Source organism: Rhineura floridana, chromosome 6, assembly GCF_030035675.1.
Source record: "Rhineura floridana isolate rRhiFlo1 chromosome 6, rRhiFlo1.hap2, whole genome shotgun sequence".
NCBI classification, from domain to species: domain Eukaryota; kingdom Metazoa; phylum Chordata; class Lepidosauria; order Squamata; family Rhineuridae; genus Rhineura; species Rhineura floridana.
Window position 1 is genome coordinate 36,772,389 of NC_084485.1, and position 24,370 is coordinate 36,796,758.

General features: G+C 43.6%; 1 protein-coding gene across 2 annotated transcripts in view; it reads right to left on the bottom strand.

Moving 5' to 3' along the window:
* The window catches only part of PLCG1 (phospholipase C gamma 1), a 134,436-nt gene that overhangs the window by 3,357 nt on the left and 106,709 nt on the right, over positions 1-24,370 (bottom strand). For both annotated transcript variants that reach the window (XM_061631490.1, XM_061631491.1), the window contains 8 exons: positions 17,820-17,977; positions 16,056-16,152; positions 14,411-14,635; positions 11,837-11,985; positions 8,942-9,056; positions 5,372-5,533; positions 4,414-4,502; positions 1,497-1,684 (listed from right to left, as the gene is read on the bottom strand). In XM_061631490.1, coding sequence (XP_061487474.1) covers positions 1,497-1,684; positions 4,414-4,502; positions 5,372-5,533; positions 8,942-9,056; positions 11,837-11,985; positions 14,411-14,635; positions 16,056-16,152; positions 17,820-17,977 — 1,183 coding nt within the window. The remainder of the gene's footprint in view (positions 1-1,496; positions 1,685-4,413; positions 4,503-5,371; positions 5,534-8,941; positions 9,057-11,836; positions 11,986-14,410; positions 14,636-16,055; positions 16,153-17,819; positions 17,978-24,370) is intronic.

Consider the following 24,370-nt stretch of genomic DNA (forward strand, 5'->3'; position numbering starts at 1 on the left):
GATGAGTGGATACTGAAACCACTGGATTTAACAGGACTATTGAAGATGGAAGATGGAATTAATATTGATAATGGAAGAATGGTTATGGAAATTATTGGACCTAATAGATTTGACGAGATGGATTAATCGATATGTTTATTTGGATTATGGCTATGACAACAAGATTATTATGGGATACTGATAATGGAAGAATGGCTACTGAAATTACTGGATTTAACAGGATTATTGAAGATGGAAGATGGAATTAATATAGATAATGGAGGAATGGCTATTGAAATTACTGGACCTAACAGATTTGAATCAGATGGATTAAGCGACATGTTTATTTGGAGAAAAATTGAAAGATATATCTGTCAAGGAATTGAAATCTCTTTTGGACTTTTTGTGGAAAGAATAAAGTAATGTTTATGAGATTTGATGATTAATTAAGATAACTACTGGAGGAAAGTGATTTTGTAATATAATTTTAGAGACAGGATTGTTATATATTGTAGACCTATGGTTGATCTGCGACAAATCGGAAGTCAACATTTTATTTTTTTTGTATAATTGTTTTTATTTTGTGTTTTTTGTTTTTGAAAATTTGAATAAAAATTAATAATAATAAAAAAAAGATGTTAGGATGGTGAGGAAAGGATGCTTCACACCCTGCTTCCTGGGGCATTCCCTAAACAGTGGACTATTTTTTGTTGTTTATATATTGGTTTATTTCTATCTAGAACTATAACACCTTCCAACAGTTTTACTCAGTGCCTGCGAGGCAGGTAATGGCAGCAGACCTCACCATTCCCATGCGACTAGCCAGCAACTGGCTTTTGGGGTGGGTGGGGGTTGAACGCATGAGATTTCCTCCTACCCAATGTATTCCTTGTTTTATATTATTATTTGTATTATTTTAAATTGTTTTCAGATTTTTAAGTGCCTTTCACGGTTTTAAGGTTGTGCATAGTTTAACTGTATTTTAATTGTATGTTTTTCTATGTTTTTAACTACATGTAGTTCTATTTGTAAGCCGCCCTGAGTTCCAGTTTGGAAAAAAGGGTGGGGTAAAAATAAAGTTTCAATTCAATTCAAATTCCTGCAGAATTAAGCAGCCCCTCCCCCCAATCATTTTGGATGCCTACAGCATTGGGGGAGGGCTTATCGTTTGGATGGTACCCTTGTCACCTGGATTAATATTTACTAGACTCTTTGCAATGGCAGCCTTATAAAAGGTCAGATGCCAATTTTTCTCCTGTATACAGAGGCCCAGTTGGAAGTCTAAGCTTCTCCTGAGAAACAATATGTTAAGACAATGATCACTTATGCTATGTAATACTTTAAGCTCCACAATACATAAAAGGTACCTTGGCCCCAATAGTACAGACTGAAGAGGACAGAAGCCCACCACCCTTAAGAGACAATTCTCCAATGAGTGACTTGGAAATCTTGCCTTACTTTTAGTACATAGTCTATTAACTGGAATATCCACCACACCAAATTTCTACTGGACTTGCCTTCTGTCTCGATTGTCGAAGTGGTCTGCTAACTGCTCCTGTGACATCCGGAAGTCTTCAAATGGTTGCTGATATCGGGCTTCAAGGGAGCCTTCTCTGGCTCGGCTTCCTGTCAGCTGACCTGGAGAATCTGATGACCTCTCTCGGAAAGCTGAAGCCCCAAAGGGGCTAATTTCACCGTTCTCCTGCTTCAGAATTGAAAGGAGAAATATGTTTGTTAAAGCCAAGAATATCCTCATCCTGGGCACACATACAAAAGAAACCTGTGTGCCAGCAAGACCTGTCCCAGTCTCCTTAGTGGGAGAGAAAGGAAGGCCTTGCATGCACCTTCCTTTTGGCACATCTGGAAGTTTACCCATCATGGAAGGTGATGGAGTAGCTTTGCTGATGTGAAATTCTGCAGGTGCATTGGCTTCCCTATATGTACACTAGGATGCAAACATAATTAAGGGAGTTAGTTGGCCACTATGGAAAGATCTGGACTGGAAACTTAGTTCAGACAAGAATTCATAGGATCTTCATAGGCAACCTCAGTGGTTGGAAAACCTCAGAAAAATGGAAAAGATACTGGCTTGCTGCAGGGAGACCTGTGGAACTCAACTTTTGTAAAATGTATTAAAGTCCATTAAAGAAAGTATACTTTTAGAAATAAATATTTTGAAAGGAAATAAATATTTAAATATAGATTTAAATATGAGTTTTCCTGCAGATTTTTGAAGGGGAAAAAACCACAGAATACTGAAGGAACAGGACTGTACGGTCTTCCGGATGCAAAAGTGACATGGACTGGAAATAGACTGATTTGTCCATCCTTAGTATGCCTACAGAAAACTGCAAGGATGAACAAGCAAATATTTTATTCCTTCCTCTTAGCTTTATGAATACATAGATAAGTTGATTAGGGTTTTTTTTTATGACATAGCTAGGCACTGGACTATGTTTTAAGCAACTGTCTCCATGCTTTGTTTTTTCCAAGCAAAAACACCTATCAAGTTTCATAAATCTCCAAGGTCTTAAAAGGGGGGAAACAAATCAAAGCATCATAATCATCACATTAAAAGTGTCAGGAAATGTCTTCATTCAGAAATGAAGGCAGGCTTATATGTCACAGTTCAGGTGGCCAAGTTTGCAGGGTTTAAAAAACATGGGACAGTTCAGCCACACCTGTTGAAACAGAGGACCACTGAAACACACACCGGTCAGTGTGGCTCTCCTTGCCTTAGTCGGCTATCATTCTTTAAATCAATCAATAGCAGAAGTGCTTGGTGGCATGCACTGAATGCAGCTTATTTGGTTTGGATCATTATGCTTGCTAATGGCAAAAAGAAGTTGTTTCATTATAAAGCTGTGGAGTTGTGAGCAACTGAGAGAGTTTTAGAACAAAGGGCTGGAAAGATATCCAAAGGCCATCTAATTTAATCTCCTCTTCCTAAAACAGCAGCCACCCTATTTTGACCCCAACAAACCATTAATCTGTAGCCCAGATTTGTTCTGTAGCAGATAAAACTTGTATCAAAACTCTTATTGTTTTTTTATACTAAGGGTGGACAACACATCTTTTCTTCCATCCAAGTTTTTGTGGCGAAGGTCATCTCGCAGATGCTATATGGCTCACAGGTCTTGACTTTTCCGAAATCACTGTCCTTTGAAACCATACAAACAAAATTTCTGAGGGCTGTCCTCGGGATTCCATCATGTGTCTCAAACAACATGCTAAGAATGGAAGCCGGCCTACCTACCATAGAAGCAAGAATTTGGAAACTCAAGCTAAACCTATGGTTAAAACTTCAATTCCTACCTGTAGGCCTGGCCCCTTTAGTACTTTTTGACACCTTTCAATCCTCTTGGCACAATTCTTTGATTAAGCAAGTAGCATCCCTAGGTTTCTCACCTCCTATAATATCAAAATTGGGGTATGCTAAAGCATGGTCAGCCAACTCCCAACGCATAATGGATACAGAACTGCAAACCCATTTAACTGTACCATCTGATAAGTTCAAATTCATTACTGCCTACACGCGCTTCATACCAGCCCAATATCTCAGTAACCTTTCCATTGTTAGATACAGGAAAGCCTTTACTATGGCAAGATTCAACGTAATGCTGTCAGCTCTCCTCGAGGGCAGATTTCGTGGAGTCCCACGCGCAGCTAGGCTGTGCCCGTGTGGGATCGGAGAAGTCGAGACTATAACGCATGTGCTCTTATATTGTACTTTTTATCAAAACATTCGTTCTTTTAGCATCACTCCTATCGTCCAAATGTTTCCTGGTCGTGATCCTCTATTTTATATGAAATTTTTGCTGCAAGATCACTACCCACAAATCACATATATTGTTGCTAGATTCTGTGCCATGGCTATCACAACTCGTAGAACAATGATAACTCAAATGTCTACATGAGAGACCCGGCATTGGAATGTCTATTTTAGTTTGTCTTAATAATGGTTTTAAACATTGTGTGATGATTTTGTATTGGCCTTTGGCTGTAATAATAAAATTCATTCATTCATTCATTCATATTCATTCATTGTATCAAAACAGAAAATATACCAGCAACATGCCCTAATCAAACAGCAGGAAGTACAAAGATGTAAGGTTCTCAAAGAAGGTGCAACACCATAATAGTGCACCTGTAATTTCACTTTTCTGATCTTAACCACCACTGGTTGAATCCAGGCTAATTCACCCAATCTCTTGCTAGGTGCATGGCAGGCTGTTGTTGTTTTACATGACCTGCCCTGATGGAACCATGACAAGACAATTGCCACATATTCAGCTTTTTCAATCTTGAAGGACCTCCTAGTCCTTCAACTCAGGGAGTCTTTTGTAGTATGCTGCACAAGCCACATCAATAGTTGAGAGTCAGTTAAGAAGTAAGTAAGAAGAAGAAGAGTAACTAAGAATAGTTAAGACTTACTTTACCAGGGATGATATCTATCTTCACCAGCAAGGCAGCCAATTCCAGGTCCTCACTGTAGTTGTTCTTCAAAGGCACAGCTCGGTATCCTAAAACATAATGAAAGGAGTTATGATGGGAGCCAACTAATTGGAGTCACATAGCTACACTGGCCCCATTAACACATCACTGAAACCACAGTTAGTGGTTTACTGTGATTGCACATAAGAGGGTTCTTTTGTTCCTCATGCACAGAAGAAACAAACTGCTAACCTTGGCTTCATGTTTGTTTTGCTTCAACAAACCACAATCAGTAAATGAAGAACAAATTTTGGCCACTGATTAATGGTTTGTTGGAGTTAAAACAAACCACGAGCCTCAATATGGACATAACGCAAAGGCAGGGATTGTGGTTTGTTTCCTCTCAGCATGAGCAGGGAGGAGCAAAAGCGACCTCTTAGGTGCATTCATGTACACTATTAACTGTGGATTACCATGACTTGAAAACTGACTCACAGATATAGAAGGAAAAATAATGGAGCTTATGGAATATTGGGGGCAACAGGTAAGAGCCAGAGATCTACAGGAAAAGAGGATGTGGGGAAATTTAAGGGGAAAGAGAAGGTTGAGCTCTTCAGCCCACTAGTGTGATCCAGGTTCCTTGGATTACTGAGCCTTTAATAAATATTGCAGTTCTTTTTAAGTTTTAATCGACAACCCTGACTAGTGGCTCACAGCACAATCCTAACCATGTCTATTCAGAAGTGTCCTATTGAATTCAGTGATGAGTTAGGATTATAGCTTTACTCTTTTTCACCCAATTAAAGGCAGCGGTTGTTGTGATTTATTACAAAGCAACTTTTTCATTTATTGCATTGTAACATCCGTATTGATATCTATACTCCTACTAATCTTACCAGCAGGAGCAATATCCCTACCGAACTAAGCTTCGAGGATGGAACACCTCTCAACCACATACCTGTCTTCAGGCCTTTAACCAGGAATGTAGCTTGAGCTAAGAAGTTCTGGTCGCTGAACATATCCTCTTCATACACCACAAAGCGTAAGAAGGCAAATTCAGGGTTACTGATATGGAAGTGAAACGACTTCTGGGGCCAGGCAGGATTCAGGCCATTGTCCACTATATTAAACAAAAAATATTGTCTATCATTTGTGTGTGTGTGTGTGTGTGTGTGTGTTTAAAGAAAGTCATGGAAAATGGAAATAGACTGCCTTCAAGTCAATTCTGACTTACGGCGACCGTATGAATAGGGTTTTCATGGTAAGCAGTATTCAGAGGGGTTTACCATTGCCTTCCTCTGAGGCTGAGAGGAAGTGACTGGCCCAAGGTCACCCAGTGAGCTTCATGGCTGGGTGGGGATTTGAACCCTGGTCCCCCAGGTCATAGTCCAACATTCTAACCACTACGCCACACTGGCTCTCTAAAAGTCATACAATGCTTTTAACAGTTTGCTTAATCCACAGTAAAACTGTTAAGTCTTTATGGTGCCACAGGACTCCTTTATCTGCAACTGATAATAGAACTACTCTTTGGAAATTAACTTCCACAGCACTGCTTTTAAATGGTTCTTCTCATTTATTTATTAGTCTTCCCAATTTAAAGTTGGTGAACTCAATGCTTAGGAGGAATGGAATGAGAATTTAAAGCAGGGGTACTTGATGATACTCCTGCTCAAATTGTTGCAGGCAGAATTCAAGACAGCCACTGCCCACCTGGAGCAAGGCCCCTGCCTTGATGCTGCTTGCATTCTACAGCCAGGGTGCAGTCCTTCGAGTCATGCAGAAGACCAGCCCATTAGTTTACATAAAGGTTATTTAAAAATGATGCTTGGAGGCAACAGCAGCCTTCTCCATTGGTCTGCATAGGGTGTGATTTGAAGGGTGTCTCCTGGGAAAATTGCTGCTGGGAGGCCACAGTCCACTCAACGCAGGGGACTCTCACCCTGTAGGCTCTCCCTCATAGAGTGTGTAGTTTCTCTCCCAGAGCAGCCCTTTAGTTTGGGGGAGTGATTTTGTTTTTATGAGCCTTCATTTCAAGAATTCACAAAAGCCCCTTTCCTTTGCAAGTACTTGAAGGTGCTCTAGCCTTTGCAAGCCAAAAGAAAAATGCATCATTTTTGAGCTGAATGTGGGGTTGTTTATGCATCCCTAATCCTTAGTCAACCGTCTGCTAGACTCTCACAGCTGTTCCATTGCAGCAAGCACCTACCTGCTTGCCTGGGATGGGGGTGCTGTCGCTAAGAGGAGTGTCTCCATGCATGTGTGGCACCAAATATCACAGAAGAGCAGGTGATGCACATCATGGATAGACACACCAAAGGGTGCACACTTTTCAGACACCTGTTCAAAATTTGTCACCCCTTAAACTGCTTCCCATAATGAGACTTTGCCCTACCTATCACATGACAAACTGTAACCTGTCCAAGTCCATTTAGCTGGGTTCATGGCTGAGCAGGGATCCAAAGTCAGCCCATTCAGCTCCAAATCCAATTCAACCAGACTGGCTCTCAAACTTAATAGCTGCAAACATGCCTGTTTGGATATTTGCTGCTGCAATTACTGTTATAGTACACCTGCTATTCCCCTCGCCCTAAGATGATGATCTTGGACCCTTTCCCATCTTATTAGGACACAGCAATCTCGCAGACCACTTATTTCTTCATTCACATAGGTCAAGCTGCTCTAACAACTGGCCAGGGCTGTACAAACTAGTTCCTTATTGATGAGTAGGCCAATTCATACCAGTTTGTTAACAGAGTTCTTTAACAATGTGTGCTGTCTAATTCTTGAAAGGTTGTGCAAGTGCTGGATTAGCAAAACTTCTCTCAGAAAGGTGCAATTAACATTTTAGAATCATCAGCCGGAAATACCCACCTCTGGCCTAAAAGAAAACCAGTTAGCAGCTAAGCTTGTCTGCAGAACCAGCACACATTAAAACAAAAATGGGTATATGTGAAAAACTTGGGATGCAGATTCCTTAACCTCCAGATATACTATTTCAGTTCTTTAATGTACTTTTACAGAGCCTAAAACCTTTTCAGTACCACCACACTGCTTATTTCCAGGCCTCACAGACCCAAATCTTCTTGTAAAGAGATCACAACATAACTGCAAATTATTTGGGAAGCAAGCCTTCATACACAGTAAGGTGGCCTAAGACAGCATGGATGAGCAGAGAGGAAACCCATAGGGCACAGAGCACAATTAAGAAGTAAACCCTAAATGTAAGGTAATAAAAGTTTACATGGCATTTAAAAACAGAAAACTTCTAAAAACAGCAAAAAACATAACAGAAAATTCTTCTCCACAGTGGTATCCCAGCTCCTGACCCTTAAAATGCATCTAGTGCACATGCTTTTGTCATTTATGCACCAGGTCAAGACATAGCTTTTTAACATGGGCTTTTGATTGATGCAATGCTGTGAGATGGTACATACGCTGTCATTTTAAAGTATTTCCGATTTCCTTGCATTGTTTTTTAACTTACATATATCCTTTCACTAGTTGGCTGTTTCCAAATAGGAAACTTACTCTGTTCCAGGAAAAATTCTGTTCATGCTATTTATTGCATTGTATTGTCCCTGCAGATATCTAGACTCTTGTTCTATCTAATCTTATTAGTGCTAGCAAAAGCATGGCATGGAGCCTAAAGGCAAAGAGGCAAGAAGAAGAAGGAAACTACCCCATGGCAGACCTCAACTGATGCATCAACTGAGCTCCAGGCAGAAGTATTACTTACTTACTGAAACTTGCCATGAGACTGAAACCTTTTGCACTCATTGGATGGGCATAAAAGGTTTACTGAATGAAGGCTGGGTTTGAAAACCTAGTCAAATGAGGGAAAAGACTAAAACTCACCTTAGTTATATGCAACTGTAATAGTTATGCTTGCTAACACGGAGAGCTAAATGACAGACAAAGCATGCAAGGTGCTTTGCTTTCTGAAAACTTGTGAAGGTTTGCAGTGTACCCCAAAAGTCTGCATCGATTTTAATCTACTTGTTTGGCCCAACTGAAGATACCATTTTATCAACTCCACATCTCTATTTCTGTTCCAGCCATTTTAGTAATCTCATGTATATCAAGCAATCTGCTACTCTCCAGGCTTATTTTTGCAAGGGCTTGTAGCTTCCATTTTTGCACCAAAATAGAAAGCGGCCCCTCTTTTGCTTAGCATGCTTGTATGTTCAATGAACAGGAGATACTCCTTGCCACCTTAAAGACCCCACAGGATGCTAGAAACTGGCCAGTGTTCCAATGAACCTTTAAAAACCTCATCTTCACTCATTGACCTGAAGACATCAGAAAAGCAACACAGAGGCCAGGGCTAGGAGTGCAACAGGAAGAGACCCCAAATATCAGGGCACCAAGTACACATATACATTTGGTGATAAGAAGGAAATTGGCTCATAGAAGTGACAACAGGGTGATGAATGTTTTGAGGCGCTGTTCTTAACTAGGACTTCCAAACAACATTGCCAGGTTTTGCAGGCTATCTGAATTCTGAGTAGTAGATCCAGATACTCACCCACCATCTCGGTCTTCTGCTTTGCACTATCATATTCAGCTCCAGATACCTCAACCTCTACAAATGGGCAAACAATTCCCCTTCCATTTTTAGGAAGATGCCGTGCCCCAAGGACCTATGGAGGGCAGGTAAGAAAGACGAAGTTGCACCATTACTTTGCATAGGTTTCCCAGCATACCTTGCTGAATGGATATGTACAGTCCCACAGGCTGATTCCTATCTATTGAGAGAACTCCAGTGCAGATGACTTTTCAGAACAACAACAAAATGGTTCTAGGCCTCTGTCTTCTGTTTAAATTACAAGTGTTATGTGGATGGCTTACTCTAATGAGGTTCAATGTGTTTGTTGGCAGCTAGCATGTAGCTGACAGGTCCATACAATGCAAAAGTATTGCAGAGGCAACCTCAAGGGCATTTCATCTGATCCCCAGTACATACTGGGTACAGAACTGAAGTCTGTACAGGCCCTGACTTTATTTATTTATTTGTTTAAGTATTTATATACCACATACTTGCAAAACATCACAGAAGTGTACAAGATAAAAACCTTTGAAAACAATACCAAAAAAATAATGAAAATGACTGCCTACTAAAAAGTTTTTTTTTTAAGCAACTTAAGTTTTAAGCAACTTAGGTTTGTCAGCATTTTTAAAAAGTCTTCAAAGTCAAACGCAAGGATGCCTGCCAAATCCCTGCTGGTAGAAGTGTTCCATAGCATGGGAACGAGACACTAAATGCCCAACATCTAGCTGAGGCCAGTCAGGTCTCTGTAACACAGGGGACAAGTAAAAGCACTCCTCCGGATGATCTCAGTGATTAGACTGGGATATAAGGGCTCAGGTTGTCCTGAAGGTATCCTGGACCCAAGTTGTTTAGGGCTTTATATATCAACACAAGAACCTTGAACCTGGATATGGGCAGCCAGTGCACCAGCTGAAGCTTATGGACCAGGTCCAAGGGCAGCCGTACATAGAGCACATTGCAGTAATCCAGTCTCTAGGTTACCAATGTATGAACTACAGTGGTCATACTATCTTGATCCAGCTATGGCTGTAGCTAGCATACCAGGAGAAGCTGGTAAAAGGGATTGGTAAGATTAAAAAAAGCAGAAATGCCGGGTAAAATGTAAGAGCAGCTGTATGAATGTAACTGTTTTTTCTTTTTGCACATACATATCTGGTCTCTTATGAAAGTGCCTAAAATCATTGGCCCCAATACTATGTCCTGTTGCCTGGAACTCAGACATGATCAACTTTAATTGGGCACTGAGCCCATTGAAAGCATGGAACGTAATTTACTTATGGTTGATTTGTTTGAGTGGCTTCAGTGAGACTTGCAATGCAATATCTTTGCATTTTTACTTGGAAGCAAGCTCAAGTAAATTCAATGGGGCTTCTTATAAGCACTTTTCAGCATCTTATATAAAAGTAGAATGATGGTTGTGCATGCCAGGATGCTTCCCTACTCTCTGCTCCCAGGGTTTGCACTTCACTTACATTATGGAGCAAGATTTGCACCAATGCTTTAATATGAGTAAATTGAGCCCCAGCTAAATACAGAAAAAATGGGATTTCTAAGTGGAGGGTGCCACCTATGGGTGGCAAAAGGTTGTATTTTGCCAATTTTCTTCCCCAGAGAAATCCCCCCCCCAGCAATTCTGGTGGGTCTCTGCTCTCAATTGTCATCTATTTCAAGCAGATCTGTGCTACTGAATTCTTGGCTGAATGGCTCTAGGGTTACTCAACACACGGATCCAAGAAGGCCCAAGTATTATTTCAGCTGAGACAAAACCATCTCCACTCAACATTGGGTAATTTGTGTGATAAGAGAGCAGAGCCTTAGCTTACATGACATTCTAGTACATGGTATTTGTATGACAAATGAAGGGTGGGACAACTTTTCCAGCCAAGGACTGCATTCTCTTGTGGGCAACTTTCCTCGGGCTGCATGCCAGTAATGGGCAGGGCCAGAAACAAAGTGGGTGTGGCCAGCATAGAGAAGTGAAGGTCTGGAAACCCCACACACACACCTGTTTTTTCCATAGCGAGGGGTTCAGAAAAAACAGGAGAGGGGTCTGAATGTCCCTTTTCCCCCTGGCCTTTCACATCTCTAGGCCAGAGGTTTCTATGCACACTTCCAAGCACATCTCTCTCCATCCAGGCAAACAACAGTCATCACTGCAGTTCAAAAACATGCAAATCTACTTGGGGAGGGCCAGTGAGAGGTGTTGTCTAGAGAGGGGGCATGGCCTGATCAGAATCCCAACAAGCATTTAAAGAAACATGGAGGGCAGAATTTGGCCTCCAGAACAGCAGTTCCCCAACTCTATAGTATATAGTCATATTGAGCTGCTTTATGAGGAGTCAGACCATCTGTCTGTCTTGCACAGTGCTATCTACTATGGCTGGCAGCGGTCCTCAAAGTGTAAGGTAGAATGTCCTCCCCAGATATGCAGTGCAGAATCCTTTAAACAGAGATGCAGAGATCTGGGACCTTATGCACACACACAAATGTGCTCTGCCCGCAAAGTGCTCCCCACTTTACTCCTACCTTCATAAACCTGATAAAGCCATAAAGCTTACTTTGCAATTCAAAAGTTCAAGTGAGATCTCATTGAGACTTCTTACCGTCAGTCCAAGGGAGACAATCCTAGCCAAAAGAGCAGTTTTCTCTTGACCAAGTTGGAGATATAACCAAAAGGATCCATTTTGTGATAAACTCGGACCTGCTCTATATGATCAGGCTATATTACTAAGCAGAAATGACTTTGGGTTATTGATCACCACCCTGTTCACATGTGGCTATGATCTCAGTGAGCTGATTTTGTGGTGTCCGAAAGTACACTGATCTACAATTTTATAACAACAGGCACTGAGACGCACACAAAGGACAAACCTCTATGGAGATAGAAAACAGCTCAACCCCACGCAGAGTGCTCTTGTCAAAGGGATCAAAGAGGTCATCCCGCATGTTGGTTGGTTGCAACATGAAGCCACTTCGGCCACCAGCCACGAACAGAGCCTGATTCATCTGCATTGGCTTATCTGCAAAACCACAAGGATTTTGATGAGGAACAATTCCAGTACTGTGGAGTACAATTCAGGAAAATAACACCATGTTCAAACTAGTCCCTTAGCAAAAGTCAGTGCCAAGCCAACTGGCCAGTTCACAAAACTCTGTAATACCATTCCCTGTGCACCAGTGTGCAGTTTTTCAGCATGCAAAGACATTTAATCATACCACTAATGGTACTGGAAGTCTTTGCAACAGCATAGTAAAACATCTGTCACCAATGAAAAAGCCCGTTGCCATCAATACTTGTGCCCAAACGATGAGACAATTACTTAATACTTTGGGACTCAACCTACATGTCTATTTCCACATATTTTAAAGCAGGGGCAGCCAATATAGGGCCCTCTAAATGTTGCTGGATTACAACTCCCATCTCGTCTAGCCTGCATGGCCAATGGTCAGGAATGATGGGAGTTGTAGTCCAACAACATCTGGAGGATACCATGTTGGTTGCCCATGTTTTAGTGTCACATGAATCAGCTCTGAGTGAACATCCTACCTACCCTGACACATTCATTCTCCCTGCATAATCCTAGTAAAGGAAAAACTGTTCTGCTAAACTCTTTTGGAATCATAAGCGGGATTCCCCACCCTCAGAAGCAGATTGTATTCTTACTAAGTCACAGAGCTGTGTATATCTTTTTAAAAAATTGCTCAGCTGCACAAATCATAAAAAACTATAAAGCTTAAAGAAGAAAACATGGCTCAATTTCCAATTATAAGCAAGCACAAAAAAGAGCTGTTGCCAATTGTCGCATAACAACGCAATCAGTTGAACACCACACCTTGTAAAAGCTATAGCATCTTCCTGTAGTGTAGACATGCCCAAAGCCAGCCTTGTAGTCCACAATAATAAAAAATAATAATAAAATTTTATTTCTGAGTTGCCTATCTGGCCAAAAAACGGCCACTCTAGGCGACGTACAATCCATTAATAAAATACAATATAACAATAATTAAACACAATAATTAATAGGTTAAAACCAAGAACTATAATTAACAGCAGCAGCAAAACTAACTCGCCACAGAAATCCCATAGGCCTGCCTGAAGAGCCAGGTCTTAAAGGCCCAGCGGAAAACATTCAGGGAAGGGGCATGACGAAGATCGAATGGGAGGGAGTTCCAGAGAGTGGGGGCTGCCACCGAAAATGCCCTCTCTCTAGTCCTCACCAGCCGAGCTGATTTAGCTGATGGAACTGAGAGAAGGCCCTGTATGGCTGATCTTGTTTGGCGGCATAATTGGTGATACTGGAGGCGCTCCTTCAGATAAACTGGGCCGAGACCGTATAGGGATTTAAAGGTCATCACCAACACCTTGAATTGGGCCTGGTAAGCAACTGGCAGCCAGTGTAGATCTACCAACACTGGGGTGATGTGATCATAGCGATGGCTGTTCTTAATTAAACGTGCCGCCGCATTCTGTATTAGTTGCAGTTTCCGGACCATTTTCAAGGGTAACCCCACGTAGAGCGCATTACAGTAATCCAAGCGAGAGGAGACCAAGGCATGTACCACCGGCGGGAGCAGATGAAAAGGAAGGTAAGGTCGCAGCCTTCGTATAAGATGTAATTGATACCAAGCTGCCCAGCTCACCGCAGAAATTTGAGCCTCCATGGACAGCTGGGAGTCAAGAATGACCCCAAGGCTGCGAACCTGGTCTTTTAGGGGCAATCTTACCCCATTGAATACCAGGTATATAACACCTAACCTTGCCTTGTCTCCCACCAGTAGCACCTCAGTCTTGTCAGGCTTTAGCCTCAGTCTGTTTCTTCCCATCCAACCACTCATGGATTCCAGGCAATTGGACATGGTCTTCACAGCCAACTCTGGTGAGGACTTGAACGAGAGATAGAGCTGAGTGTCATCTGCATGTTGGTGACACTGCAGCCCAAATCTCCTGATGATAGCCCCCAGCGGCTTTACATAGATATTGAATAGCATGGGGGAGAGGATAGAGCCCTGTGGCACTCCACAAGTGAGAGGCCAAGGGTCAGAGACCTCATCCCCCAATGCTACCCGTTGGTGTCTATTGGAGAGAAAGGAGCGGAACCACCGTAAAACGGTGCCCTTTATACCCAATCCCTCCAGACGATCCAACAGGATACCATGGTCAACGGTATCAAAAGTCGCCGAGAGGTCCAGGAGGACAAGGAAGGTGTATTCACCCCTATCTAATGCCCTCCTCATATCATCCACCACAGCGACCAAGGCTGTTTCAGTCCCATGTCTGGAGGGCACAACTCCCATCAGCCCCAGCCAGCATGGCCAATGGTTAGGGATGAGGTTGTGGTCCAACAACATCTGGCAGGCACCATGATAGTTACCCCTGTCCTAAGCTTTGTTCACTGCAAGTTACTATTATAGTAATGTAACAGCCCACTGAAAAGTGGGTTTCACCTGGTGTCTGGAAGTTCAGTGCCACCAATTGGCTGCCACAGATCCACATAGGCAGGGGGTCATAGTTGGAGGAGTCAAGACGCTGTCCTTTTGGATAGATGCGGGAAAGCTGTAGCCGGTTGTACTGCAGAAACTTCTTGCCTTTGATCTTGTTGACATACTTCTCTGCCTTGGTTTCAGGAAAGGAGGACATGTCTCGGTAACAAGCCCTATCTGTGCCAATCTCTGTATGGAAAATGGGACAGACAATGATATAGGGCAGCCTTTGGTCAGAATGATCCTGCCGTAATATAGAAGAGGGTCAGAACAGTAGCAAGAGAGACTGCCCATTAGTTCCACAGGGTATATATTATAATCTTCTGTCATTTTTACAAATTGGTCAACTTCAGAAATCCAGGGCCAGTTTTCACATCTATGTGTTGAAGTCAACATGAGTTTACGTTTTCACTGAATTTGTACATACATCATCAGGAAGTTCAAAGCCACCACTCTGTGGGTTAAATTGAGTTAAAAGATTTTTATTACGCTACATGTGTTAATGAGCTTATCAATACCAGGATGCCTGTACTATGCATAACTGTTTCTTTTAAATGGTTCCCTGCACCACTGTAGGTATCAATATAATAAGCTTGGTAATTAATACCAATATGCTACTGTAAAACATGCAAAATGTGTTTGGCCACTAATTATTACTGACTGTAATTTTTGTATTTTATTGCTGCTCCCTCCTTACAGTTTCTTCCTTCATAGACCTGCCAACTAAGATTTCACTTCCTGCATCTGACAAAGTAGGCCTGAGTCCACAAAAGCTTATGCCATAATAAAATCATTATTATTTAAGGTGCCACAAGACTCTTCGATTATTTTTGCTGCAAGAGAGTAATGCGGGCACCCCCCTGGAAACCTACACGTACAGGATATGTGTTGCAAATGTTTCACCACATTTCCAGGTCACTGGCTAGGCCCATCTCCAAGCCACTCCCTCTTCTCACTGCCCCCAAATTCATGGCCAGTGCAGGAGTGAGTGTGACTGAGGGATTCCTCTCTATGAGGAGATTTGAATGAACTTATGTAATAGATAGACATACACACACACACCTCCGCTGTTTTTTCAATGGGGTTATTTTTTAAAAGTCAAGTTGTGAATTAGATAAACCAGGATCATGACTATATTGTATATCCAAAGATACTGAATTTAAATTTAACTTTGCTATGATTACAAATGGTACAAATTGTACCAATACAGAAAATAAATACTATATTGCAACTACCTGCGTGTTTTTCTTATGGTTACCATACAACTTCTGGGGAAGGACCTTGCAATCCCACCCCATATATACGGTCTGCCTAGCAAACGTCGCAAGACGTCACCCTAAGAGTCAGAAACGACTCGCACTATAAGTGCGGGGACACCTTTACTTTTTCACCATACAACTTGTAAAATCACCTACGAGTGTGAGATTTAGCAATCGCACCTGCCATTTGGATAGGAAGACAGGCTGGTGCAATGATCCAAGCCTTCTGATTCAATTAACGTCTACATCACAAGACTGAACTAATGCCAGGTCTTAGGTAATCACCTTTAGCCATGCAATGGGTCATTGTACAGTATTTGTAATATTTGCCAAATGGAATCTACACGTACTTTCTTCATCAAAGGGGACGGGACGACAGTAGATGACTAGCTCAGAAAGCTCCAGTGCTATCTTCTTCCTCCTCTCCATCATCTTGCCTTCTGAGAGCTGCCAAAGAATAAAAGACCACAGGTGATACGGACAGGAAGCACTGGCTCAGGAACAAACTTGCAGTATCAATGTTCAGCGATCAGAAATTGGGAGAGTAGACCAGTGGACTTAACTGTGGTTTGAAGTATGTTCATTTTTTTTACAAGTATTTAGTTGACAAAGACAGCAAGAGACCAACCACTGTCAGGGATACTAAACAGGATGAACAAAATCTCTCAATTCTGCTCTGTTATTGTTCTGACATACTTATAATCCTTGGATTTTGTTCTGTTGAATTCCGTTAAAAAGCCTGGACGTGACATTGCAAAAGATTTTCCCTAACCCTCTACTGTTAGCATTCTTATGGAAGTTGGGGGTGGGTGGGTTATACATATACAATCTCTGATTTTTAAAGTGTGTGTTTATTTAAATGAATAAATTATTTTGGATGCTGGGGGATTTATTTTCATTTTTTTAAAAGAAAAATACTTTTGATGTATGTTTAAGTGAAAAAGAGTCAGAAAAGTGAGTAAGAATCCCCCCTCACCAGACTGCAAAACTGAGGAACTATATCTTTGGCAGAACAACATACTTCAGTGATTTCATAATGTATCTAGTACAGCAGAATCTCAAAATCTGGGAATTCAGGAGAGGTTGGTTCCATAAACATCCCTAAAACACAGCCCCTGAATATAGTTCATCATGGGAAATACACATGGTTTAAGGCAGTTTTCACATCCTGGCAAGCTGGAAATTGGTGGAAGCCAGTCTAAGCCCTGAACTACATGTTCAGCAGCAAACACGAGGGCTGGGGACCCTGGGCTGTTGCTTCTCTGCTGCTAAGCAGGCGTGGGTGGAATTTGTAGGTCTGAAATGGCAAGCAAGGGAGATGCCAAAGCCTTTCTCCTCTGCTGCTTCGCCCCCAGCACCTCCTCCCCTTCAAACATCTTTTCTCCATTTGACATGACAAACTCATTCCGCTGGCTTGTGTTTGAAAAGGAGTCTGTAAAGTTTTAAAATACATAAAATAAAATAAAACCTCAGCTGGAATAAACGTAGCTTTGAAGGGGCTGGATTAAACATCTCTCTGTTTGCTGCTTCACCCCTGAAACCCCGCCTTGTCTCCTGCTGCTTCAGAAAAGGAAAGCAGTAGGCAGGGTCCCTAGAGCTATGTTTGTTAAACGTGTCGTTTGGTCCTAACATCGGGACAACAGCCCTGTTCTGACAAGGTTTTCGCCCCACATGATTCATGCTATGTCCAACTACGAATGAGATCCGTTGAACAGTGCTGATTCGAAAGCATTCCATCAACCTAACAGGCTGGCATCGATTTGACTTTGTTCTGTATCCGTTAGCTGCTGCTTTACCAATCCTGGTTTGTTTGTTTTTTAAAAGAGTCCGGTTTGGAAAATGGCCACAGAAATGCACTACATTAAAACCCAATCCTCAACAATTGAGAATAAATACATTAGTGGAAAATTCTATACCAAATCTGAATTGGGAGGAATTCTAGCACATCCTTATGCTCAACTCTATTGACACCATAGAGTTTGCCCTTCCAAGTTCAACTCTCAGGGAAAAGAAATTTCTACACACTTTACACTGTAACCAAAATTATCTTTATGGTGGGTTCCTCAACTTTTGCCTCTAGGAATTACCAAGTTTTAAGAGAGAGCATCTCTTACCCTGGCATCAGCAGTCTGGGCTGCTTCACGGATTTTCTTCACCCAGTCCAACAGATCTTCATGCGTATCAGCTGCCACATCCAGGGACAACCGTGAGAGGGAAGCCATGCTGATGGAGAAGACAAACATGCGGCTGTTCTTCCCTTCTGGGCGGATGGCTGTGGCAGAAAAATGAACAGGCAAATAAGTATTAGGGTCACAGGGACATAGGACACAGCCTCTCTCCAGATCCTCATGGCCACAATTTTTCTATGATTTATGCCTAACTGAGGCCAGACTTTCAGTCAAAAAGCTCTTAGCAGTGTGTAGGTAGCACGTTTATTGTTATGTGTGGCACCTACCCTGTGGAATTCCCTCCCCTTAAATATTAGACAGGAGCCATCTCTGCTATCTTTTTGGTGCCTTCTGAAGACTTTCCTCTTTCAACAAGCCTTTTAAGTTGAGACCTATCCCAGTCTGCGTCTGTTAGAATTGCTTTTAATGTTTTCTTTAATAATATGTTTTTAAACCTTTTAAAAAAAAGTTTTTAAACCTTTTTAAAAAAATGTTTTTAACGTTGTTTTGTTTTAATGTATTTTAAGGTCTTTTTATGATGTTTTAAAGTGTTTTTAGCATTTCTGTTTGCCGCCTTGGGCTCCTGCTGGGAGGAAGGGCAGGATATAAATCAAATAAATAAATGTGCCTTCAAGTAGATCACGACTTATGACGACCCTATGAATCAGTGACCTCCAATAGCATTGGTTGTGAACCACCCTCTTCAGATCTTGTAAGTTCAGGTCTGTGGCTTCCTTTATGAAATCAGTCCATCTCGTGGCCTTCCACTTTTTCTACTCCTTCTGTTTTTCCCAGAATTACTGTATTTTCTAGTGAATCATGTCTTCTCATGATGTGTCCAAAGTATGATAACCTCAGTTTCATCATTTTAGCTTCTAGTAATAGTTCTGGTTTAATTTGTTCTAACACCCAATGATTTGTCTTTTTCACGGTCCATGGTATATGCAAAGCTCTCCTCCAACACCACATTTCAAATGAGTTGATTTTTCTCTTGTTCGCTTTTTTCACTGTCCAGCCTTCACATCCATACACAGAGATTGGGAATACCATGGTCTGAATGATCCTAACTTTAGTGTTCAGTGATACATCTTTGCATTTTCTAGTTCTCTCATAGCTGCCCTCTCCAGTCCTAACCTTCTTCTGATTTCTTTATAATCTCCATTTTGGTTAATGACTGTGCCAAGGTACTGATAATCCGTGACAGTGATGACTGATAAAATGAGAAGATGAGAGTGAGAGAGGCAGGCAGAGACAACATCAGAGCCTGCTCCAGTCAGACTGTCTCCTCATTCCACAGGGCCAATGGACACCATCTGCCCCGTGAGAAGGAAGAAGAGAGTAAGGGAGGGCTGCTCCAATTCCTGGCCCCTCCCCCCCCCCAAGCTCCCCAGGCCAACTTTACATTTGATATAATTTATTTGGGTTTTGGTATTTAAAAATTTAAAACTGCCTTCAGTGCCTTGGCAGAAAGGCAATATATATTTAGTAAGACTACAGTAAGGGGCAGAGGAATCCAACTGCCAGGAGGCCAGCAGAGGGGGAGCCGGCAGAGGGGGAGCCGGCAGAGGGGGAGCCGGCAGAGGGGGAGCCGGCAGAGGGGGAGCCGGCAGAGGAGTAGTCACTGGAAAGCTCTGCAGGATCGTCCTCCCACTTGGGAGCTGCCAGCCTGGCTGATTGGGGGCTCCATCAGGAGCTGTGCACATGACCTCGCAGGAAGCGCCAGCACCAACAAACAGGCCTCCCAGGGAGTAAGCGCTCTCCATAGCCTCAAATGGAATTTTAATTGTTATTTTTACTGTGCCAGCCTTTTGGCTGGTGGAATTTGAAGGGGGATTGGGACCCAGGGAGGGCTTTGAACGTGAGGAGGATCTCACGTAAGTCGTCCCCCCCCCCAAGATCCCCCCCCACACCTCTGGAACACCTCATTTTCAGGGCTTCTGCTGGCCCTCCATCCGCCAGGCTGACCGTCCCAAGTGGATCCTTGGCAGTGCCGGCAGGCTCCTAATGGAGCCACATCTCTGACAAGGTGGAGATCTGCTGCTGGCGAAGGCCAGAGCAGCTAGGAGCCTCCCAGTGCAGCTGGCGCTCCATGGCATCCAACTCACCCCAGCCTAGAGGAAAGGTGAGTTGGATTGCACCCTAAGTAGGAAAGTAAGTCAATAAAACATTTTCAAAAGTAAGGGAGCAACAACAGTTTTTTAAAAAAGGTAACTACAGATGCCATCAACCTTTCCAGAATCAGGGCTTACTCCTGACCCACATTTAAACTCATGTATCTTGTTTTTCTTTATTTTCTTCTCTTTCCATCTTTCTATCTGGCCCTATTCCCACTTCCCTTCCTCTCTTTCTCTTTCAACACAAGATGGTTAGGAAGGAACATAGGATGCTACCTTATGCCAGGTCAGACCATTCATGTAGCCCTGCAGTATCTACTCTGACTGGCAGTGGCTTTCCAAGGTCTTAGGCAGAGGTTGTCTGCAAATCACTACCCATTTGTCTCATATTCTTGGGATCTGTTTCAGTTGATGCAGCCTGATAAACATGGACAAAGGGCATGTGACGATGCGACCAGCAACGTGTCCTCACGACCCTTGCCCTTCTTGGCATATTAAAGCTTGCCGAGGGGGTATGAGGGAGATCCAGAGTGTGGTCAATGCATCGTTGCAGGGGGGGAGTGGTCCCAGCTGTCCTGAAAGAGGCAGTGATCTGACTGGTCCTGAAAAAGCCAACCCTGGACCCACTGGTTTGTGACACTTACCACCTGCTCACAAATACTCCCTTTATAGGGAAGGTGATTGAGACGGTTGTGGTACAGCAATTGCAAGTACTCTTAAATGAAAGATTATTTTGACCCATTCCAATCTGGGTTCAGGCCTGGTTATGAGACTGAATCAGCCTTGTTTGCCCTGATGGAGAAGAATGGGGAGAAGGATCGGGAGAAGGACAGTGGGAGTGTGGCCCTGTTGATCTTACTTGATCTCTCAATTGACCATGGTATCCTTCTGAGTTGACTTGGTGAGATGAGGCACTTTCACTTTGGTTCCACTCCTATCTCTGGGGTCATTTTCAGAGAACATTGGGTGATTGTCTTTTGCCCTCCTGGCAGTTGTGCTGTGGGGTGCTGCAGGGTACCATCTTGTCCACAATGTTGTTTAATGTCTATAAGAAGCTGCTGGGAGTTCTCATCCGGAGATTTGCAGAGAGGTGTCAGCAGTATGCTGATTTATTCATTTATTTATTATTTGATTTATATCCTGCCCTTCCTCCCAGCAGGAGCCCAGGGCGGCAAACAGAAACACTAAAAACACTTTAAAACATCATAAAACAGACCTTAAAATACATTAAAACAAAACAATGTTAAAAACATTTTTTAAAAAGCTTTAAAAACATATTTTAAAAAAGAGTTAAAAACATATTATTATAAAAAAAATATTAAAAGGAATTCCAACACAGACGCAGACTGGGATAGGTCTCAACTTAAAAGGTTTGTTGAAAGAGGAAAGGCTTCAAAAAGCACCGAAAAGATAGCAGAGATGGCGCCTGTCTAATATTTAAGGGGAGGGAATTCCATAGGGTAGGTGCCACCACACTAAAGGTCCATTTCCTATATTGTGCAGAACGAACCTCCTGATAAGATGGTATCTGCAGGAGGCCCTCACATGCAGAGTGCAGTGATCGACTGGGTATATAAGGGATAAGACAGTCTTTCAGGTATCCTGGTCCCAAGCTGTATAGGGCTTTGTACACCAAAACTAGAACCTTGAACTTGGCCCGACAGCAAATGGGCAGCCAGTGCAATTCTTTCAGCAGCAGGGTGACATGTTGGTGATACCCTGCCCCAGTGAGCAGTCTATCTGCTGCATTTTGCACCAGCTGCAGCTTCTGGACCAACCTCAAGGGCAGCCCCACATAGAACGCATTACAGTAATCCAGCCTGGAGGTTACCAGTATGTGGACAACAGTGGTCAGGCTATCCCGGTCCAGAAACGGCTGCAACTGTCTTACCAGCCGAAGCTGGTAAAAGGCACTCCCGATGATGGAGATCACCTGGGCCTCTAGTGACGATGGATCCCGGAGCACCCTCAGACTACGGACCTGCTCTTTCAGAGGGAGTACAACCCCACCCAAAGCAAGCAACTGACCAATTAGCCAAACTTGGGAACCACCAACCCACAGTGCCTCTGTCTTGCTAGGATTCAGACTCAGTTTATTGGCCCTCATCCAGCCCACCACCAGGTCCAGGCAGCAGTCCAGGCAGCAGTGCTTGCACAGCCTCTCCTGATTCAGATGTTCCAGAGAAATAGAGCTGGGTATCATCAACATACTGCTGACACCTCGCCCCAAAGCTCCTGATGACTGGTCCCAAGGGCTTCATATAGATGTTAAACAGCATGGGGGACAAGATGGTACCCTGCAGCACCCCACAGCACAACTGCCAGGGGGCCAAAAGACAGTCACTCAATGGTATTCTCTGAGAGCGACCCTGGAGATAGGATCGGAACCACTGTAAAACAGTGCCTCCAATACCCATCTCACCAAGTCGGCCCAGAAGGATACCATGGTGAATGGTATCAAAAGCTGCTGAGAGATCAAGTAAGAATAACAGGGTCACACTCCCCCTGTTCTTCTCCCGATAAAGGTCATCCATCAGGGCGACCAAGGCCGATTCAGTCCCATAACCAGGCCTGAATCCAGACTGGGATGGGTCAAGATAATCTGTTTCATCCAAGAATACTTGCAACTGCTGCACCACAACCCTCTCAATCACCTTCCCTACAAAGGGGGTATTTGCAACCAGTCAGTAGTTGTCACAAACCAATCGGTCCAGCATGGGCTTTTTCAAGAGTGGTCGGATCACTGCCTCTTTCAAAACAGCTGGAACCACCCCTCCTGCAATGATGTGTTGACCACACCCTGGATCCACTCGGTCAGACCCCCTCAGCACGCTTTAATAAGCCAAGAAGGGCAAGGGTCGAGAGGACACGTTGCTGGCCGCATCATCGCAAGCACCTTGTCTACGTCATCAGGCCGCATCAACTGAAACTGTTCCCAAGAAGTTGCAGCAGACATTGCACTGGACACTTCATAGGGGACTACAGTAGATGTAGACGGGGCATCAAGACTGCTACGGAGGCAAGCAACTTTACCCACAAAGTGCCTTGCAAACAATTCACAGTGGCCCTCCAAAGGGTCTAAAACTCCATTTCCTGGAGTTGATATCAACAGACTCCTGACAATACAGAAAAGCTCCACTGGACAGCTACTTGAGGATGCGATGGAGGCAGAGAAGAGGGCCTTCTTCGCCGCCCTCACTGCCACACAGTAGGCATGGTTATGATGTTTTACTCGTGCCTGATCAGCCTCACAGCACGTCTTTCGCCATTTGTGCTCTAGCTATCATCCAGCCTGTTTCACTGCCCTTAGCTCACTGCTGTACCAAGGTGCAAGCCGGGCTCCACAATGCCAGAAAGGGCACTTGGGGGCAGCCATGTCAAGAGCCTGACGTGCCTTGCTGTTCCACAGCATAAGGGCTTCAACAGGGTCACCTGCTCTATTTACTGGGAACTCCCCCAGAGCATTCAGGAAACTAGTGGATTCCATTAGGCTCCAGGGGCAGACCATCTTAATCTCTCCACCACCCCTGCAGGGAAGGATCGGAGCCATAAGTCTAAACTTCACCAGGAAGTGATCTGACCATGACAATGGGGTGACATCCATCCTCCCTATCTCCAGACCACCCCTTCCTCCATCTGGAGCAAAAACCAAGTCGAGGGTATGCCCTATGTACTGAGTCAGTAACAACTTGAGACAGCCCCATGGTCATCATGGAGGCCATGAAGTCCCGAGCTGGAACATTAGAGGCAGCCTCAGCATGGACACTGAAATCACCCAGCACTATCGTTCTGGGCTCCTCCAACACCACAGCCGAGACAGCCTCCGCCAGCTCAGTCAGAGAAGCTACCGGGCAGCAGCGTGGATGATACACCAGCAGCAACCCTAGTTTACTGTCGCCTCGGCCCAACACCAGGTGCAGGCCCTCACAGCCAGCTCCAAGACAAGAGTGGTTTCCTGGTGACAGAGATGGAAGTTCTGATAACACCCAGGTGTATTTCTCTGTAACTTCTGAATCGGAAGAGGACATGCAAGCCCTGGACCAGTGCTTGGACTTGGTGGTGGGATGAATGAGGGCCAATAAACTGTCTCTGAATCCTAGCAAGATGGAGGTGCTGTGGATAGGTGGCTGCTTTGGGTGGGGTCTTGCTCCCTCTTAAAGAGCAGGTTCATAGTCTGGGAGTGTTCCTGGTTCCATCTCTGTCACTAGAGGCCCAGGTGACCTCAGTGGAGTGCCTTTTCCCAGCTTTGGTTGGTAAGTGTCAGCTCTGCACTGAGTCAGCAGTGGGGGTTGGAAATTCCTGAGTCGTTAGCAGGGAAGGGAAGTCCTTAGCTGGCAGACTGGTTGTAAATCTGCCAGGCCAACGAGGAGGGAACCTGATAAG